The 17862-nt window shown below is 45.5% G+C and overlaps 1 protein-coding gene across 1 annotated transcript in view; it reads left to right on the top strand.

The window, feature by feature from the left end:
• LOC119172895 (neprilysin-1) overlaps positions 1–9430 on the top strand; it is a 40284-nt gene extending 30854 nt beyond the window's left edge. The window contains exon 7 of the mRNA XM_075891976.1: positions 9156–9430. Coding sequence (XP_075748091.1) covers positions 9156–9392 — 237 coding nt within the window. The 3' untranslated portion in view covers positions 9393–9430. The remainder of the gene's footprint in view (positions 1–9155) is intronic.
• Positions 9431–17862: the final 8432 nt, after the last annotated feature.

The raw sequence follows: 17862 nt of genomic DNA, 5'->3' as shown, positions 1-17862 counted from the left end.
ACTGCGACTAACCTCACCTAACCATATTAAAAGGCATCATATTGAAGTTTCTGAAAAGTTCAGCCGATGGTACATTCTTAGATGCCGACGCAATTGTTCGTACAGTTCAAAGCGATAATCAAACTAAAATCTTCAGGGAGATGCCCCAAAGTCAAAGTAGGCCTAACTAAAATGACGGCAACTTTATAGCGATATTTTAAGCTTACAACAATGTATAACTAGGGCCAACGCAATGAGCTATCACAAAAAAATTGGCAGCATATCCACGGAGTGAGTGATGGAGAGTGGGGAGAAGCATTCGTCCGTCCATTCGTTCTTGCTTCCTTCCGTCTGTGCGACCGTCCATGCGTCCATCCGCCCGTCCGTGCGTGCGTTCGTTCCTGCGTTCGTCCATGCGTCCGCCCCTGCGTCCGTTCATGCGCCCATTCATGCATCTGTCTGTGTGTCCGTTCGTCCATCTATTCAACACTCCAAGTACCACCATCTCGCATCTTTTCTTCATATATTTCCCATATAGAAACACCGCCATCCAGCGGACATTCCAAGGACTAAACGAGAGGTGGCACACGCACACTTTCTAACAGCTTGCGCTTCGGGTTTACTTCCCACCTTTAACCACCTCGAGTTCATGGTATATACTAGTTCACTGTATTATATGGCACTGCGGCCCAACACTCGCTAAACCTTTCTAAAACCAAGGAGGTTACGTCCAGCGAGTATAACGTAGCAACCGTTTCCTGGCAGATAGAGCTCAATGTACATGCCAATGGCTGCATGGGAAATGAGATACAGGAGAATTCGGCTTTTACTTTCTTACGGCTTGCACTTCGTACCTACTTCCCGCCTTTAACTACGTCAAGTTCATTCATGGTATATACTAGTTCATTGTATTCATGGCCCTGCGGCTCAACGCTTGCTAAACCTTTCTAAAACTAAGGAGGTTACACCCAGCGAGTATGGTGTAGCAACCCTTTCTTGTCCGATAGTGCTCAATGTACATGCCAATGGCTGCTAATGGGGATCGCAGCGTGCGCGTTGACTAAAATCCCAATGCTCCTGTCTCTCATTCCCCATTAGCAGCCATTGGCATGTACATTTAGCACTATTTTTCATTGTTAAACAACGCACAGAAGAAATCTCTCACCGGCACCACCTTGGAGGTCAAATGTTATACGTATTTCGGGTGTATGCCACTGGTGGTTACGTACTACGAGGGACGCACAAGCCACGCCATAAGGAGCTTCGCCCCTAAAACTACTGACGACAACGAAAGCAAATATTCTGTTTAAACATTTGTCACCTCCACAGGCTAGTGTTCCTTTTTTTTACATTCAACGCGTCAGCTGGATGAGAATGTATCTCTGGTGATGATCTTGATCTCAAAGCATTGCCTTTTAAGCTTCTCGTCACTGATCACCCTCAATGTTTTCTTCTCTGCCTGAGCAGACTTCATCAAGCTGTCAGGTTCTTTGAGCTATCATATCATAAAAGGTCAAGCATCCTGCGCTTCAGCAGAGGTCATGAAGGGAAGCTGCGGGAGCAGAGTTTTGATACGCACTGTTTTTATGGCTTGTTGTCGCCACAACTGCCTCTTGTCTGATGTTTTTAGATTTGTGTCATCGTTGCCCTGCTCCGCGGATCAATTGTGACAATTTCAGTGCACTTCCCACATGGGGGGGGGGGGGGCAGAGTTCGGATGCACATGGACATTGTCTGTAAAGTGCTCTTGATAAGCTACACCTATGGGTTGCGAATGATGCCAATGTAACCTTCTTTATGCCCTCAGGGTGTACAAGTATTATTGATCTGATTTGGCAACCAAATTAAGATAAACTCACGTGTTGTCCAGCTCCATACACAATGGGAAGTGATCATTTCCCTGTATTTATTTAATGATGTGGCTAACTACCATGTGGTGGCATCTAAGTGCAGCAAGGTAACTGATTGGAATCGTTACCGCGAGTGTTAACACCACTGATCAGGAAACATATTTAACGATACGCTAGTGAACAAAACATCTGCAGCCGCCATACTTAATCTACCTGCGTGCACATTTTTCAGCCACGGACCTAAACTTTATGATTTGTGGTTTGTTAGAAGAAGCACAAAGAAAAGCTCATGCGAAAAAGTGGTAAACCAATGTTCAAGGCTCTGTTCAACAGACTTAACGCAGCAATATGGCGACACAACAATATAGCGACAAAACATAAAAGTTCGGAGAGAACGATTAGCAGCGTTTTGAGAGAGTTTAAGTGTATTTGCTCCACTGTTAGGGCTCTAGCGAGTATTGAATAATGTCAATGACACGCCTCAGCCTTTGAGACCATTTACTGCCCTCACGATATTCAAGGATATATTAATACGATCTCTGACCCAATAATTTCCTGTTGTTTACGCAACTGGAAGAGAAAATGAACAACCGTGTACACTTCCCCTTCATTCTGCGTCTATCTTTCCCGCTTCGTGAATCGCCATCAGCCATGAGCTCTCTCCGTCAACGCTGTGCTCCTTGACTTAAATGATTAACGACCCAAATGATTTCAAATCAGCCTGGAAAAGTGAAAAGTAGCCTTCTAATGTATACCTGAAGTGTGTGTCGGCGTAGGGAAACATTTCTCAAACATGAAAAATGGCCTGGCACGTGCCGGGCGGAAACTTGGTTAAGAAAGAAGAGCTTGCATCATATCAACCCGCACCAATAATTTCATGCGTATACTTAGTGAACCTGATGAACAAGCTTGGCTGTGTTTGGCTGGCATGGTAGACTGAAAATCATAATGCTCTTCCAGAATGTATGCCTGGATTACCGCAATGATTGAGTGCACAAGGCAGCATATTAGACTTGGTAAGCCACATAAAACACCAACGAGAACATATCTTTTCAACACTGCCAGTATAACCAGATGTTCGAAAAGCGTACGACAATATGTTGCGAGATGTGACAATTTGTCGTCTTGTGTCTGCGGGGATAACAGAACTTCTTTTACGCCTTGTTCATGCTTCGTCTCTAATGTTGTTCAATGCGGCCATGGCTGGTTCACCCGGTGGACCTATGACTGTGATCAAGGCAGTTCAATTATCAATATATGTGCATGACATATGCAACTGGCTGTCTGAATATCAGAATGGGCGATTAGAAATTATTGGTCAAAAGGTTGCACTCTCCACACAGACCCATCTCGCATCTATTGGACTGACAATATCAGCGGAAAAGTCTCACTTTACACTGTTCCTCGGCATGCCAAGACGAGAAACAAGGATGAAAATACCCTTTCCTGATGCCTGGAAACGGCAAGCTAAGTTCATGAGATTTCTTGATGTCACACTAGACTCCTGGATGAATGGGCGAGGTGTAGTAGACAAGAAAACGTCAGCCCTGTCACGCCGTGTAAGCATTCTTCTAAAGATGGCAGGAAGGAGCTGGGGGAGCCACCCAACGTCAATGATAAGGTTATTCTCGGCAGCAATCGTCAACCATGTGGTCTTTCGTTTGCCTCTAATCTCTCCAAGAGAGTCACCCTGCCGTGGTGGTCTAGTGTATAAGGTACTCGGCTGCTGACCTGCAGGTCACGGGATGTAATCCCGGCTGCGGCTACTGCATTTTCGATGGAGGCAAAAATGTTGTAGGCCCGTGAGCTCAGATTTGGGTGCACGGTAAAGATCCCCAGGTGGTCGAAGTTTTCTGGGCCCTCTCGGCGTCTCTCATAATCATATGGTGTTTTTGGGACGTTAAACCCCACATATCAGTCGATCTTCAAGAGATTCGCACTACGTGCGGCTGGAAACACTTTATTGCAAGGCCTAAGAGTTTATTTGGGACAGCCAGAGTCTACGCCGAACGTGAAAGTGCTTTTTGAAGCTTGTCTTCTCGCCTCTCAACGAGCTTTGTCGAGTAATCTAATCGATCCCACGACGAGAACTACCCTGTCCCTTTCGGCGACGTACACAATTGCAAGATTTCGTGACCTTCAACATCCTTCGCGATCTTGGCCTGAAATTCCCCAAACAGAGACAACGACGACAAGACTTTGTCTTTGTCTTTGTCACGTAAAAATGTCGACTGCCACGGGACGATTCCGCGAATTCACAGCAAGCACTTCACACCCACAGCAGAAGCATGGTCTTCGGTGTTGGAATGCGTTGAAGAAAAGCACGCCGATCATCTGACAGTTTTCATCGATGAATTGGTCGACATCGAGCGTTAAGCTAGCGCTGCGGCGTTTGTGACCTCGTCCTTAAAGGTGCCTTGAGCAGCGCGACTCGAGTGCGTTGTTTCGTCCAGAGCATGTGAAAAAGCGTTGAAATTCAGGCAGCCCTGAATAAACTGAGGTTGTGTATGCAGCAATAAGTCGTGCTGCTTTCAGACAGTACGTGATGAGCCTACTCTGCAGTGGCTAAAGCACGAACTGGTTTTGAAGCAGTGTACTCAAAGATCTCTGCAAAGTCGTAAAGACCTACACAGCATTGGTCTATATAAAGTTTCAATGGATTCCATCACTTGTGCGTAATAACGCGTAATGAAGCGTCTGACAGACTTCGCCGGAGGGCTTTGGAACTCACACCAGGAAGAAGGCTTCCAGAGACAATCAACATCTTTTACGATAAGCTGTCAACAAACATTTATATTTGTTATGCGTTGACGCCTCACTAGCTATGTGTGAGAAAAGAAGCAACAAGGGAAGAATCTTGTTTGTTACATCGCATCCGGACGGAGTCAGCACGTGCACCATCAATGCTCCACAAGATCAGGCTCTCCGCGACGTCATTGTGCCTGACTTGGAACACCTGTCGTGATATAAAACATTATTTCCTTAAGTGCCATCACCTGAAGAAAGAATGTCAATGTTTATTTCAGGAACTACAATGTTTAGGCTCGTTAAGCGGAAATATAATTGCTATGTTTCCGAGTGTTCTCAATATCTTCCGAAAGCAGGTGTCGTTATATCTCTTAAAGTTCTTGTCTGCTACAAACCCTGCTTGTTACAGGTAATGAGTGACCATTATGGTGGGGTTTCGTGTTGTGAGATAGCGGTCCGGCGCAATACTGCATGGGGAATAGCTTACAAGCTGCCGGTTTATGCACCGTTGCGTATAGCTACACACAACTTTCTGAAAGCACGCCCGCGCTTCGTTTTAAAAGAGACATTAGTTCAACAATTAGTAAAGAGTTAAGCGGGGGTGGGGCAGTTGCGTGCTGATTTCTCAAGGCTAAAGATTCACTGGCAACCTACAACACCCTAAATTCGAAATCCTGTCAAGTCGTTGATAAAATGCTTGATAGTTTGTAATTAGTAAGTACAGAAAAGCAGCTTCAATACTCTGCAACCTAATGACATGCACTTTTATTACGTTATCTTAAAAATTGAAAACAGGTAATGAGAACTAATAATGCATCTAACAAAGAAAGTTAGCCCTTTAATTTACACCTAGTTTTTTTTATGACGGCGATTGTTACATTTCTTTTTGTTATTCATTTGGTTGAACGCTTCTACGAAGACGCAGAGTCCAGAATTAATAAAATAAAGACGCAGCATGCTATACTGGTAATTGACTCTAACGCCAAAGTAGGCAAGAAACAGGCCAGAGACCATGCAGTGCGGGAATATGCCACTGGCTGTAGAAATGCCGGAGGGGAGTTATTAGTAGAGTTCGCAGAACGTAATAATTTACTCATCCTCAGTTCATTGTACAGAAAACAGGCACCCTTAAGTGGACACGGTGGAGGCGTAATGGCGAAACTAAAAATGAAGTAGAATTCATTCTGTGTGCACCCCAGGCATTGTACAAGATGTAGAAGTAGCTGGCAAGATCCGATCCAGTGACCATCTTGCGTTTACCATCTTGCAGTGACCATCTTGTGTCAAGAACATTCATTCCACTGCGTGACATTCATTTAGTGTTTTTCTAAAGTAGTTGCAACAAATATCCAGCCTGTGAGGTAAAATAAGTGACTGCCACACAGAGAGTCTGGATTAAGCCGTCCCTAGGTGTCAATGGTTGCATTTTAAATTAAAGCATTTCTTAGCGAACTTCGCAACTTTGAGCGTATCTATCTATCTATCTATCTATCTATCTATCTATCTATCTATCTATCTATCTATCTATCTATCTATCTATCTATCTATCTATCTATCTAGCCACCTACGACTTTTAGCTCTCCTGGCTGTTTCGATAATGGTGATACCAAACTTGGTATGGCATAACATGACTGTATGACCATCATAAGTGACTAGTCATAACATGAAAATGGAGATATGTACGTTATAAATGTCATGATTGACATGTCATGGTCTTGCGGCTCTTTCTGTGGTTATGTTCGCATGACGTTTTGCAAAACTGGCATGGTATGAAATGATTGCATTGCGAAGATTAGTTACAGGCCCTAACGTAGAAATCATAACATGTATGTCATGTAAGTCGTGACTTTATGAAATACGCTCAGGGTGCGCTTGTGGTCGTTTCACTAGCTTCACATATACCAAATATGATACTACATGACATCAGTAGGCAGTGAAGGTAAATGACACGTCCAAACATGATAATCATGGCATACGAGTCATGTAAAAGATCACTAAACGCTACGCTCATCGCGCGCTTGCGACCATTTCGCTAACTTCACATATACCAAGTTTCGTATTATGTGACGTGAATGGATGACGAAGGTATATGACTGATGCAAACACGACAACAAGGACATGCGGGTTATGTAGGAACGTGAACACATACTAGGCTAATGATGCGCTCTTTGCCATTTCGCAAGCTTCACATGTGCCCAATTTGGTATTACGTGACGTGAATAGACGATGAAAACATACCAGGCGTAAACATGATAACCGTGACATGAAAGTCATGTACAGTATAATTTACATGCCTACCCCTGCTGGTTCTGGTATTGCAAACGTTAGCGATGCCATAGTTACATGACTATAAACAACATACTTGTATCTTATTTAGATGCCTAAGTGCGCATACCCTTTCTACTTTTGTTTACTGTGTACTACATCAGTGCCCCTCGTAACGTTGTGCTGATATTTATGTGGCCTACAAACCTTCCTCATTCGTGCTTCGCTTATCATCGATTGCCACTGTACGTGGAATCTGCCATTTTTTATTTATTATATTTCCATCTTTCTGAATTTTTTGGTCCCGGACAACATGATAATTTTTGCTCACTACCAACGACGTCTACACAGATTCCGACGGTGACAGTGACATCACCGCTGGAATTTCTGTGAGACAAGCTTTTTAACGTTTTCACGTTAAAATGTTAAAATAGAAAAAGGAGGGGAGGGGACCTTTAAACTTTGTTTTTAGAAGTTCGATGCAGTAGCGATATCATCTCTTCAGTGTATACTTTTAAATGCGAATGCATTTCGTAGTCGAGCTATATCAGGCATGCCGCGTTGTCTGCGGCGGTGTCCGCGCGGCGGCAGGTATTATCTCTCCACTCTTACTCCATCTCTCCTAGCAACAGGTGCGGATACGCGCGCTTATGGTCGCCCCCTAGCCACCGGAGCATGTGGTGCGGGAGAGTGTAGGAGAGCATAGGTGCAGTGCTTCGCCGCTCCTTCTTTCGCTGGTAGCTCTCTCTTTTCCAAGTGCCTCACTCTCCTGTACGCTCGCGCCTCACTTTCAACAAACCACTGGCTGGGCGCCTCTCAAGAACATTAGGAAATATGGGCTTAAGACGCCACTGTGCCGAGAACGAACCAAGAACGTTGGCGCTCCACTCTCCCGTCCACTCGCTCCCTACTCTCGACCGTTCACTGCCCTGGGTGCCTCTCAAGAACAAGGCGGTGGTAAAAGTCGGTGAAGGCAAATGACTGACGGCCATGGTACTCTCTCTCTCTCTCTCTCTCTCTCTGTCTCTCTCTCGGCGCAAGAAATGCATTTGCGTTTTCCCACGATTCTCTTCAGGGATTTGGGGGGGGGGGGGGGGCATTTTTATTGTATGATGTTGCTCTTGAAGATAAAATTGTGGATTACGACACTGTCATTGATAATATTTAAAGTGGCTTTTGTCAGTGCAGCTTTTTTCATACTGCTGAATTCTGCTGAGTGGGTAGTAACCATGAACAATTATGCACTTAAAAAATTTTTTAATTTGCCGTGCACCCGTGGCGTGGTCTTAAGGGCCCAATAATGTGTGTGACTTTTATAATGTGTGGCTGACTTTCACCCATAAAGTCGTTATTGTAATCGCATGTTCTGAACCCCCAGGGCTATGTACGCTTATGAGACGCAACATTACTGCAATATTGCATGTTGTATGGTGAAGCTTGCATACAGGACGCCTGTGTTTTAGAGCACGAGCTATTTTCACTGCATTTCCAAGCAGAGGAAGTTATTTTTACCTAACGTCTAAGCTGACGCGTGGCTGTTCTGTAGAACACCAGCCTGCCGCCCATACGGTCTGGTTTCGATCCTCACTTGTACCCCAAAAGTTTGGTTATTAATTTTATTTGCATGTTTCTATGCTTTGCGGCCATACACAAGATGATAATTTTTCGTCCACAACTGGCGACACCGACACTCACATCAAAATTTCAGCAAAAGGAGCTTTTAAACGCTAGCACATTAGAAAATGAAACAATTTTTCTGAAACTTCAGTGGGCACCTACATTGGTACACTATGCGCATGCAAGGCACAACTAAAATATGTCTACCTTAAACATGATACCTCGATGTTGAAAACATAATTTTGTTTCACGCCTCTGTTGTGTGATATCGGCCAACAGCCATAAGACTCAGTCAATTGATAAAGTTCTCTGTGTGGTGAAAAGCTTGCGATGTTCAGAGAGGCCACGCTCATGGGCATACGCTTGACATTCGAATAGATGCGTTTCATTCTTTCTTTTTTGACTGTCTTTCTGTGGCGTGTATTTTTTTTCGGCCAGGTTTTTCGTCCGGGACTTCATTATACGATGCATGTTTATAAAGTAAAACACCAGCATGTGTTCCCGTTCAGTGGATGAGGGGGGCCGAATGTTCTCGCACCGCCCCAAACCCGGCATATTGAGGCATTGTACGCGGCAGACTTCGTGCCCCTCTGCCCTCTTACTCTCACCCCGTCCATTCACACGCACATGGTTGAGCAAACCGCATACAACTGCCATACGCGTTTTATAATTTCACTTTTGTAATTTTTTTTTCAGGACTCATTAGTGGCTCAGCAACAGACAGTGACTCTTCTTGGTCACAATGCACGGACAATGGACGTAAATGCCGAAGTAATAGTGGTAGTGGTCGTCGAGCTGTCTGGATGGCGAATTATAGTGACAACTCCTGCTACAAGATTTCGGTCACAGGGTGTGATAGTGTTGGTTTTCGCACGCTGCAAGAGTGTTACGTCTTTTGCCTTGGTGACTAGGGCAGAAGTTCTGCAAGAATAATTTTCCGCTAATAAAGAGTGACATGCTGTGCTGTAAAAGGTTTTTGAAAAAAGGAGAGTTTCATGGTAGCTGCTCTGCCTGAGTGAGTGCGTGTGGACTTTATTGCTGGTCTGCCTAAAAATTTCCGCTATACCATGCTTTCTCTTCGCAAATATTTTGTCCGTTCACTCATTCTTTATGTTAAAAATGAACACAGCATTTCTATAGAACTGAAAATATGTTTTCAACATCTACTTTCTCTGTCATTTCAGGGGCTTTCTTGATCTCAGATAACGCGGATTTTGTAGATAATTGACCAAGAGTATATTGCACTATGCCTACTTTTTTCTTTTTGTTTTCCACAATTTTTTTGTAACTAATACAGAATAGCAGTGAAGCTTCGTTTTATGTAGACTCACGCACTTTTTCATCGGCAACAAATATGAAAATTCTGAAAAGCTCCAGTTTTTGTCCTTTCTACCACCAAATGTTGCTACACCAGCAATAATGAATGAACTAGATATGGACGGTGAATACCGCGGTAAGGTAGTATTAATAAATATTGGTAATTACATAGGCAATGTAAATCAGTTTCGATAAATGTGATGATCACGAGTACTGGCTAACTAAAATTTCAGCAGCATTCTGTAGTTAACGTCAATGTTAGATAAGCAAAGAAGAAATGCTATAAAATTAGGCTTTCTAAACTGCCATGGTTTATCAAAACGTTTTTTTTTTTTCTGGTGTACAGAAAAAGCATGTGAAAGATGTCATATTTGCAGGTATACCGCAGAATGAATGACTCACTCTAAAATTATGAAATTTACTGTAAGTGAAGCAGTGTAAGAAGTAGTATTACCAGTACAATCAATACAACTGGCCACTTAATAGTCATGGGAAATAAATACACAAGAATAGTGCCTTCTGCTAATTGTTCCTTTCTCGACCTCGTCACCAGTTGAAAAAGAAGCAACTAGCCAGAGGCGAGAAACATGAGCCATCTCAGAGGCTCTTTGCATTACGGCAGCATTAAAACATATTACATTTTCCTAATAAAATAACTGTACAAAATAAAACATTACTACAACCAAATGAATACATAATCAGTCACCAAACTTTAATCACAAGCATAAGTATGTAAAAATTGTGTGGACTGGGAAACTGTGATATGATCGAAGTACTACACCATCAAACAGTGGGCTACGAGCAATACCTTAAGACATGAAGTGGGTCGTTCGCCCTTACCAAAGTCTAACCACAAGCGAGCAATCAGGTGAACCGCACTTTGTATGTAAAATCACGTGGCCAGAATAAATACAAATAAATAGCAACATCACGAATACACGAACACAAGAAACTGCAATGGCAAATGAAGGCATAAGGAAAGCCATGCATTTTCGTGAAGTGCGCCTTCTTTCAGTGTAATTGCTGAAACAACACGAAGAAAAGGCGAGCAAGAACGAGCCCACAGTAGTAATTGCGTTGATTTTCGAATATTAATTTTTTGCTGCTGTTACGAATAAACACTCAGAAACCACCAGCATCAAACTGAAAACAATAATCAGGGCCACTGACAAACATTTATGTTGTTGAAAGCTTCAGTGATATAACGCTCACGCACCTAATCAGGAACATAGCACTTCTAAAAGCAAGTGAGGTTTCCTGTCCTCAACATCACCTTTCCATGTGTACTGTTTTCAATGCTGGTCAAGTAAGTATCGAGGCCACTACATGATGGCAGGAACAAGACTGCCCCTAGGGTTTATTGTCACGCTCTTATATTGGCGAAATGTGTGATAGCAGTGCTATCGTGATAAGGCAGGCAGCGCAGAGAGCGCATGCCTGATACATCCTCTGAAGGGTAAGGAATGAGTTCAGATTGTTTTATTAAAGGCCGCATCGTAACGAAGCCGCTGCGGTGGCTTAGTGGTGCGACCCGATCTTCTTGGTACCAGTGTCAGCCTGGGGGGAGATTTCCCGTGGTGTGGTGAAGCTGGTACTGGAACACCACCGGCGGACGCCACCTGAGGGCGCGGTGCAGGCTGGCGCGGTGTAGCATCAACGGAGCTACTTGATGCAGGTGCCCCACATTCAGCGGACCTAGTCTCGGAGGGACCACAATCATCATCACTAACGTCCGCTGTCCACGGTTCGCGAGTCTGAAGGAGATGCCATCTGTTACGTCTAAACACCCGACCATCTTCCGTTTCTACACCGTAGGACCTCGGAGACGTTCTTCCTATCACAATACCTTTCGGAGACCATGTTGAGTCCCTAAGCCGTACGATCGCCCCTCTACCCAAGGGTGATAAGGGCTTCCCGCCATCGCTCTTATTATGCTTTGTGACTGATGTTGACTGTACCCGCCAAAGTCTGGTACGTTCGACTTGAGACGCCTACCTTGAAGGAGTTCTTCAGGTGATCGGCTGTCCACAAGCGGTGTAGAGCGGTAGGCCAACAAGCCTAACCAGAAGTCTTCGCGCGAATCTTCACTTTTCTTGAGGAGGCGTTTCACGATCTGTACTTCTTTCTCAGCCAGACCATTTGACTGTAGGAAGTGCGGACTTGACGTGACATGAGCGAAGTCACATTTTCTTGCGAATTCTGTGAACTCATAACTTGCAAACTGCGGCCCGTTGTCCGTGCATACCTCCAGAGGCACGCCGTACCTAGCAAACATAGCACTCAGTACTGCAATTATTGTTCTTTCAGTGCTGTCATGGAGCTTCTTGACTTCCGGGAAGTTTGAAAACACATCGAACGCGACAACGTACGAACTTCCTCCAAACAAAAAAATGTCCACGCCCACGCGGATCCATGCACATATTGGTACTGGGCGCATGAGAAATGGTTCTTTCAGTTGTTTGTAAGAAAACTTGCAACGAGTAGGGCAGCTCTGAATCAGCAGTGTAATGTCATTGCTGAGCCCAGGCCAAAAAACCAGACGTCCTGCTCTTTCTTTGCATTTCTGCAATCCTAGGTGTCCGGCATGAATACGTCCCAGAATTTCAAGTCGCACGCTTTTTGGTATGACCACTTTCGTTCCTTTTAGCAATACGCCCTTCACGACGGAAAGCCCCGACAAAAACGGCTTCAGTTCACCCTGCAAGTTCTCACCGTTTGACAAGCTGGAGATGACAGTGCTCAGGTAACCATCATTCGCAGTTTCTTGCTCCAGCTTCCGTCGCGTCGCATCTGTAACCAAATAGCCCAGAACTTGCACTGCGTGCACCTCCACGTCGCCCACGGCTCCAGCGCTGTCCTCGGAACTAGCCGGGCATGATCTTGACAGCATGTCGGCCAAGACGAGATGTTTGCCTGGTACGAACTGCAAACAGAAATCATATTTCAGAAGCCCTAGAAAAAATCTCTGAAGGCGGGGAGGCATGTCACAGATACCCTACGCACCAATAGATAAGAGCGGTTTATGGTCAGTCTCAATAAAAACTTTGTGCCCGTACACGAACTGGTGAAACTTGTCGCAGCCGAACGAAATGCTGAGCGTCTCCTTCTCAATCTGCGCATAGCGCTTCTCAGCTTGCATTAGAGCACGGGAAGCATATGCCACTGGGCGCCACTCATCACCATCGTAGCACTGCATGAGTGCTGCACCCATGTGATCTTTTGATGAATCGCATGTTATTTTGGACCGTCTTTGGGGAACAAAGATAGCGAGGAGAGTTGTCGTGGTTAGAGCCTGTATGATACATTTCTACTCTCTTCTGTGGTTTTCAGTCCACTCAAATGCTGAGTGTGCTTTGATAAGCGCCCGGAGAAGCACAGTTCGCTCAGAAAGGCGCGGCACATACCCGGCAAAGTAGTTGAGCACACCGAGCATGCGCTGAACAACATTTTTGTTCTTTGGCTTTGGTATTTCAAGCAAGCTTTTCACAAGCTTTGTTTCTGGCGAAATGCCTTCACGTCCGATGACGTCATATATAGATTGAATTTGCGTAACACCAAACCTGCATTTTCTAGCGTTGAACGTTAAACCAGCTTTTTCGGCTGCTTTCAAGACAGCAATTAGTCTGCGATCATGCTCCTGTTTGTTTGCTCCCCACACCAAAATATCACCTATGTACAGGTGTACAACTGTAAGGCCCTCAAATACTTGACTCATTGTTTTTTTTATTTCAGGCGCTGAAGAAATGCCGAAGGGCAATCGAAGGTAGCGGTACCTGCCGAAAGGAGTTGAAAAAGTGCAGATTTTGGACGTCTGTTCGTCAAGTTGGACCTGGTGAAAGCCGGAATATGCGTCCAAGCAGCTAAACATTGTTGCGCCGGCCAGCTCCCCTTCCATATCTTCACGCCTTGGGAGCTGAAAGTGCTCTCTTTTTATGTGCTCGTTGATTTTTCTAGGATCCATGCAAATTCTCATTCTGCCGTCCTTTTTTTTTTTTTTTGACAGTAACCAAAGGACTTGCCCAGTACGTGTGGTTGTTCTTTTTTACGTTGATTCCCTCGCGCTCCAGCCTTCGTAGTTCATCTTGAAGAGGGCCGTGCAGGGACAGGGGAATACGCCGCGCTGGTTAAATGACAGGAACCGCTGTTGGTTGCAGGATCATGCTGTATGGTTGCTTCAAGCAGCCTAGTCCCTGGAAGAGGTGCTGGAAATTTGTCACGGCTTCATAGTCTATTGAGGCGCTTACGGTAGCTACGGTGAGTTGAAAAGGCCTAAGGCTTCACTCGCGTCCAGTCCAAGTATTGCCTGATTGCCATGCTTGACGACAAAGAACTGCACTGTGCTGCAAGCATTTCCTACTTTTATTTTCTGCTACGTCACTCCGTAGTGTGTTATGAAGCCTCTGTTGTAGGCCCGTAGCACTGAGGTAGCAGCAGGGTCCCGCAGCACGTACTTTCCGAAACGCCGAAAATGGTAACAGGCTGGCCTGTGACCCTGTGTCAACCTTGAAGGAGACTTTCTTGCCTGCGACCTCAGCTTCCACTATCCAGTCTCTGCTTTTTTATTGCTAACGCCCACTTCCAGGATGTCGAAGCCATCATCGCAGTCGTTTTTTCTGACCTCAGCAATTTCAGACATCCGTTGAGAACACATGGCAAAATTATTGGGCAGGTGGCCTATGTTTCAGTTCTTGTCGCACGCAGGACACTGCCTTTTTCTGTGTCGCCGATCGCACTTTGTGCAGTAATACTGCTTGTTGCCGTCTTGGGCGCTTCTGCTTCTCGGTGGTGGTGCACGCCCGGCAATAGCGTCAGTGTGGCTGTCCGTTGCCCTCCAAACTTCGTTACGTTGCGCCACAGATTGCGCAACCTTGCAAAATCCTTCTGCTTTCCCTAACGTCAGCTTTGCTTCGCGAAGCATTTTTTCGCGCAACTTTGAGTTATTCGTGCCGAACGCTATTTGATCGCGGATCATTGGATCCTGCTGTTTTCTGAAACTGCACTGCACAGCTTGCTTTTTCAAGTCTCGAACAAATTTTTCGAACGGTTCTCCTTCTGCCTGCTTCCTTGAGCGAAACAGATACCGCTCATGCACTTCGTTGCTTACCTCAGAGCAATACGCTTCGAACTTTTAAACGACTGTCTTGTAGTCTTCCTGGTCTTCCTGTGTTTCAAACTTGAACGTGTTGAACACGTCGAAAGCTTCGTCACCAGCGACACTAAGAAGTAGCGCCGTTTTTGTTGCTTCACTTCGGGCTTGGTCCTTTGCCGTGGTCGCCGGAACAGGTCGAACTTTTCTTTGAAGCGTTTCCTTTGCTCGGAGAGGTTGCCGGTCAGCTGCAGGCATGGTAGTGCCTTGAGTACTTCCATCGATGGTGTTCCGCCGAGACCGAGACAAAGCTTTGACCCGAAGTGACCACTTCTGACACCATGTACTATTTTTAATGCTGGTCAAGTAAGGATCGAGGTCACTACATGATGGCAGGAACAAGACTGCCCCTAGGGTTTATTGTCACGCTCTTATATTGGCGAAATGTGTGATAGCAGTGCTATCATGATAAGGCAGGCAGCGCAGAGAGCGCATGTCTGATACATCATGTTTAAGAGCAGACATGGTATTCTTAACCTGGGTTAAGAATACCATAGCCATTATTCGTAGCTGTTATTCATGGCTGTTATTGTCTGCTTCCAATCACCACTGAATTAGCCTTTCGGATCTTTCGGCCATGGCTCTGGCTGCTACAGTGTTGAAGCCCCTAGATATTACAGCAAAAGCTGTTATGACGTCACAAAAGGAGTCGACTTCGGTGCCGTAGTTATACGCCACATCCGTCACTGGTGTCTATAACCGCTTTCCCGAGAAGTTGAAAAAAATTTGTTACAGTTTCGCCACCAAAGAGAAGTGATGAAGGCAATAGCCACAAATTATAAAGTCACATGATAAACGAAAAGCCATTGGATACTTGTGGAGCGTTGCTCACTCGCAAAGGACGCACAAAAAGAACACGCGCAGGGCGAGCCTGAAGTGTCAACTGCCAAAGCTTTACCCACTCGCCATGCTGCTCAAGCACAAAGAAGGGCACTCAGAAAATAACACAAAGGTATAAACAGAAAACTCTTCAAAAAATGCGCTGTGACTGTCGGTTACGCCAGCACCTTCTTGTTGAACACTCTGCATTGATTTGATTGATATGTGAGGTTCAACGTCCCAAAACCACCATATTATGGCATATGTTATGCAACGTTGTCGGTTATGCAAGCGCATACTGGTTTGGGGGTGATCGACGGCTCCAATGAACCTTCGGTACTGCCAGAGGATCTACAACTTGCTAAGATCCACCAACATCAGGTGTTCTCTCTTGCCATCCTTGGAGAAAGCAGTGATTCTCCGGATAAGCCCAATTCCAATCATTTGCACTCCAGGGACACCTCCATAATGCCAATGATTGACAAGTCTCTTAGCACCAACGAGCGTAATGACCTGGCGAGTATTCTGCGCAAACATGCTGGTCTTTTCGATTTCGCACAGCTACAGGCTCCACTGACATTCCCTGCTTCTCGTGTGAAGCACCGCATAGATACGGCATACCATAGATTTTTCCGACAAAAGCCATACCAGGTATCGCCTTCGGAACGCGCAGTCATAAATGAACAGGTTGGCGAGATGCTAAAGAAGAATGTGATTCAGGAATCATGCAGTTCATTGGCCGCTACCGTAATGTTGGTCAAGAAGAAAGATGGAACATGGCGATTTCGCGTTGAATACCGCCGTCTCAACTCCATCACAAAGAAGGACGTGTACCCACTACCACGTATTGATGATGCTATAGACTGTCTTTCATCAGCCTCCTACTTTTCGTCTGTTGATTTGAGGTCAAGGTATTGGCAGATTCAAATGCACGGAGAAGATAAAGAGAAAACGGCATTTGTTACACGAGATGGACTTTTTGAATTTAATGTGATGCCATTCGGACTATGCAATGCACCTGCAACTTTTGAGCTCTTCATGGACAACATTCTGCGTGGTTTGAATCGGGAAGTATGCATGTGTTATCTGGACGATGTTGTGATTTTTGGGTGCTTTTTTGTGAGCACAACCCACGCCTCGACCTCGTGCTGAACTCTCTAAGCAAAGCACGCTTGGTGCTCAACTCAAAGAAACGTCGTTTCGGTGAGCGCCAGTCGTCCTTGGACACTTGGTGAACAAAGAAGGCATACCGCCAGATCCCGTGAAAACGGCTGCAGTGGAGACTTTCAAGCAACCTCACTCAGCGAAAGAACTACGCAGCTTTTTTACTCTGCTCATACTTCCGGCGATTCATCCCTGGATTTGCCAATATCGCGCACCCACTCACGTGCCTGCTTCAGAAAGGCGCGCCATTTGACTGGACTCCGGAATGTACGTCCGCTTTTTCTGGGTTCCTTTTGACATCCCATCTGATTCTTCGACACTTCAATCATCTGGCTCCCACAGAACTTCACACAGACGCTAGTGGTGTCGGGTGTAGGCACCATGTTGGTTCAACGCTTGGATACCGAAGAACATGTCGTTGCGTATGCAAGTCGCTCGCTAAGCAAGTCCGAGCGTAACTACACCGTCACAGAGCAAGAATGCCTCGCAGTAGTCTTCGCAGTGCAGCGCTTCCGGTCCCACCTGTATGGACGCCCCTTTACCATCATGACAGATCATCATTCGCCTCGCTGGTTGGTCAATCTGCGTGACCCATCTGGTCGATTAGTGCGCTGGGCACTCCGTCTGTAGGAATACGACTTTACGGTTTCCTATAAAAGCGGTCGTCGTCACGCTGATGCAGATTGTCTTTCGCGACTACCACTTCCATCGACGGACTGCGACGTGGGCAACTTCGGCACCTACATCGCGCCATTGGACCTGCCATTTCCTGATATCAACGCCTTTAAGATTGAGCAGCAAAGAGACCGCACCATACAGGATCTCCTTCCTACCAAGTCAAGACCTTCGGCGACTCACTTCTGCATGCGCGACGGGCTTGTGTAGAAAAGGAACTATGCTACGACCGGCTTACCATATCTTCTCGTGGTTCCGAAGAGCCTTCGGGTTTCTGTCTTG

The sequence above is a fragment of the Rhipicephalus microplus genome, chromosome 4 (genome assembly GCF_043290135.1).
Source record: "Rhipicephalus microplus isolate Deutch F79 chromosome 4, USDA_Rmic, whole genome shotgun sequence".
NCBI lineage: Eukaryota > Metazoa > Arthropoda > Arachnida > Ixodida > Ixodidae > Rhipicephalus > Rhipicephalus microplus.
This window is presented reverse-complemented; position numbering and strand designations above follow the sequence as displayed.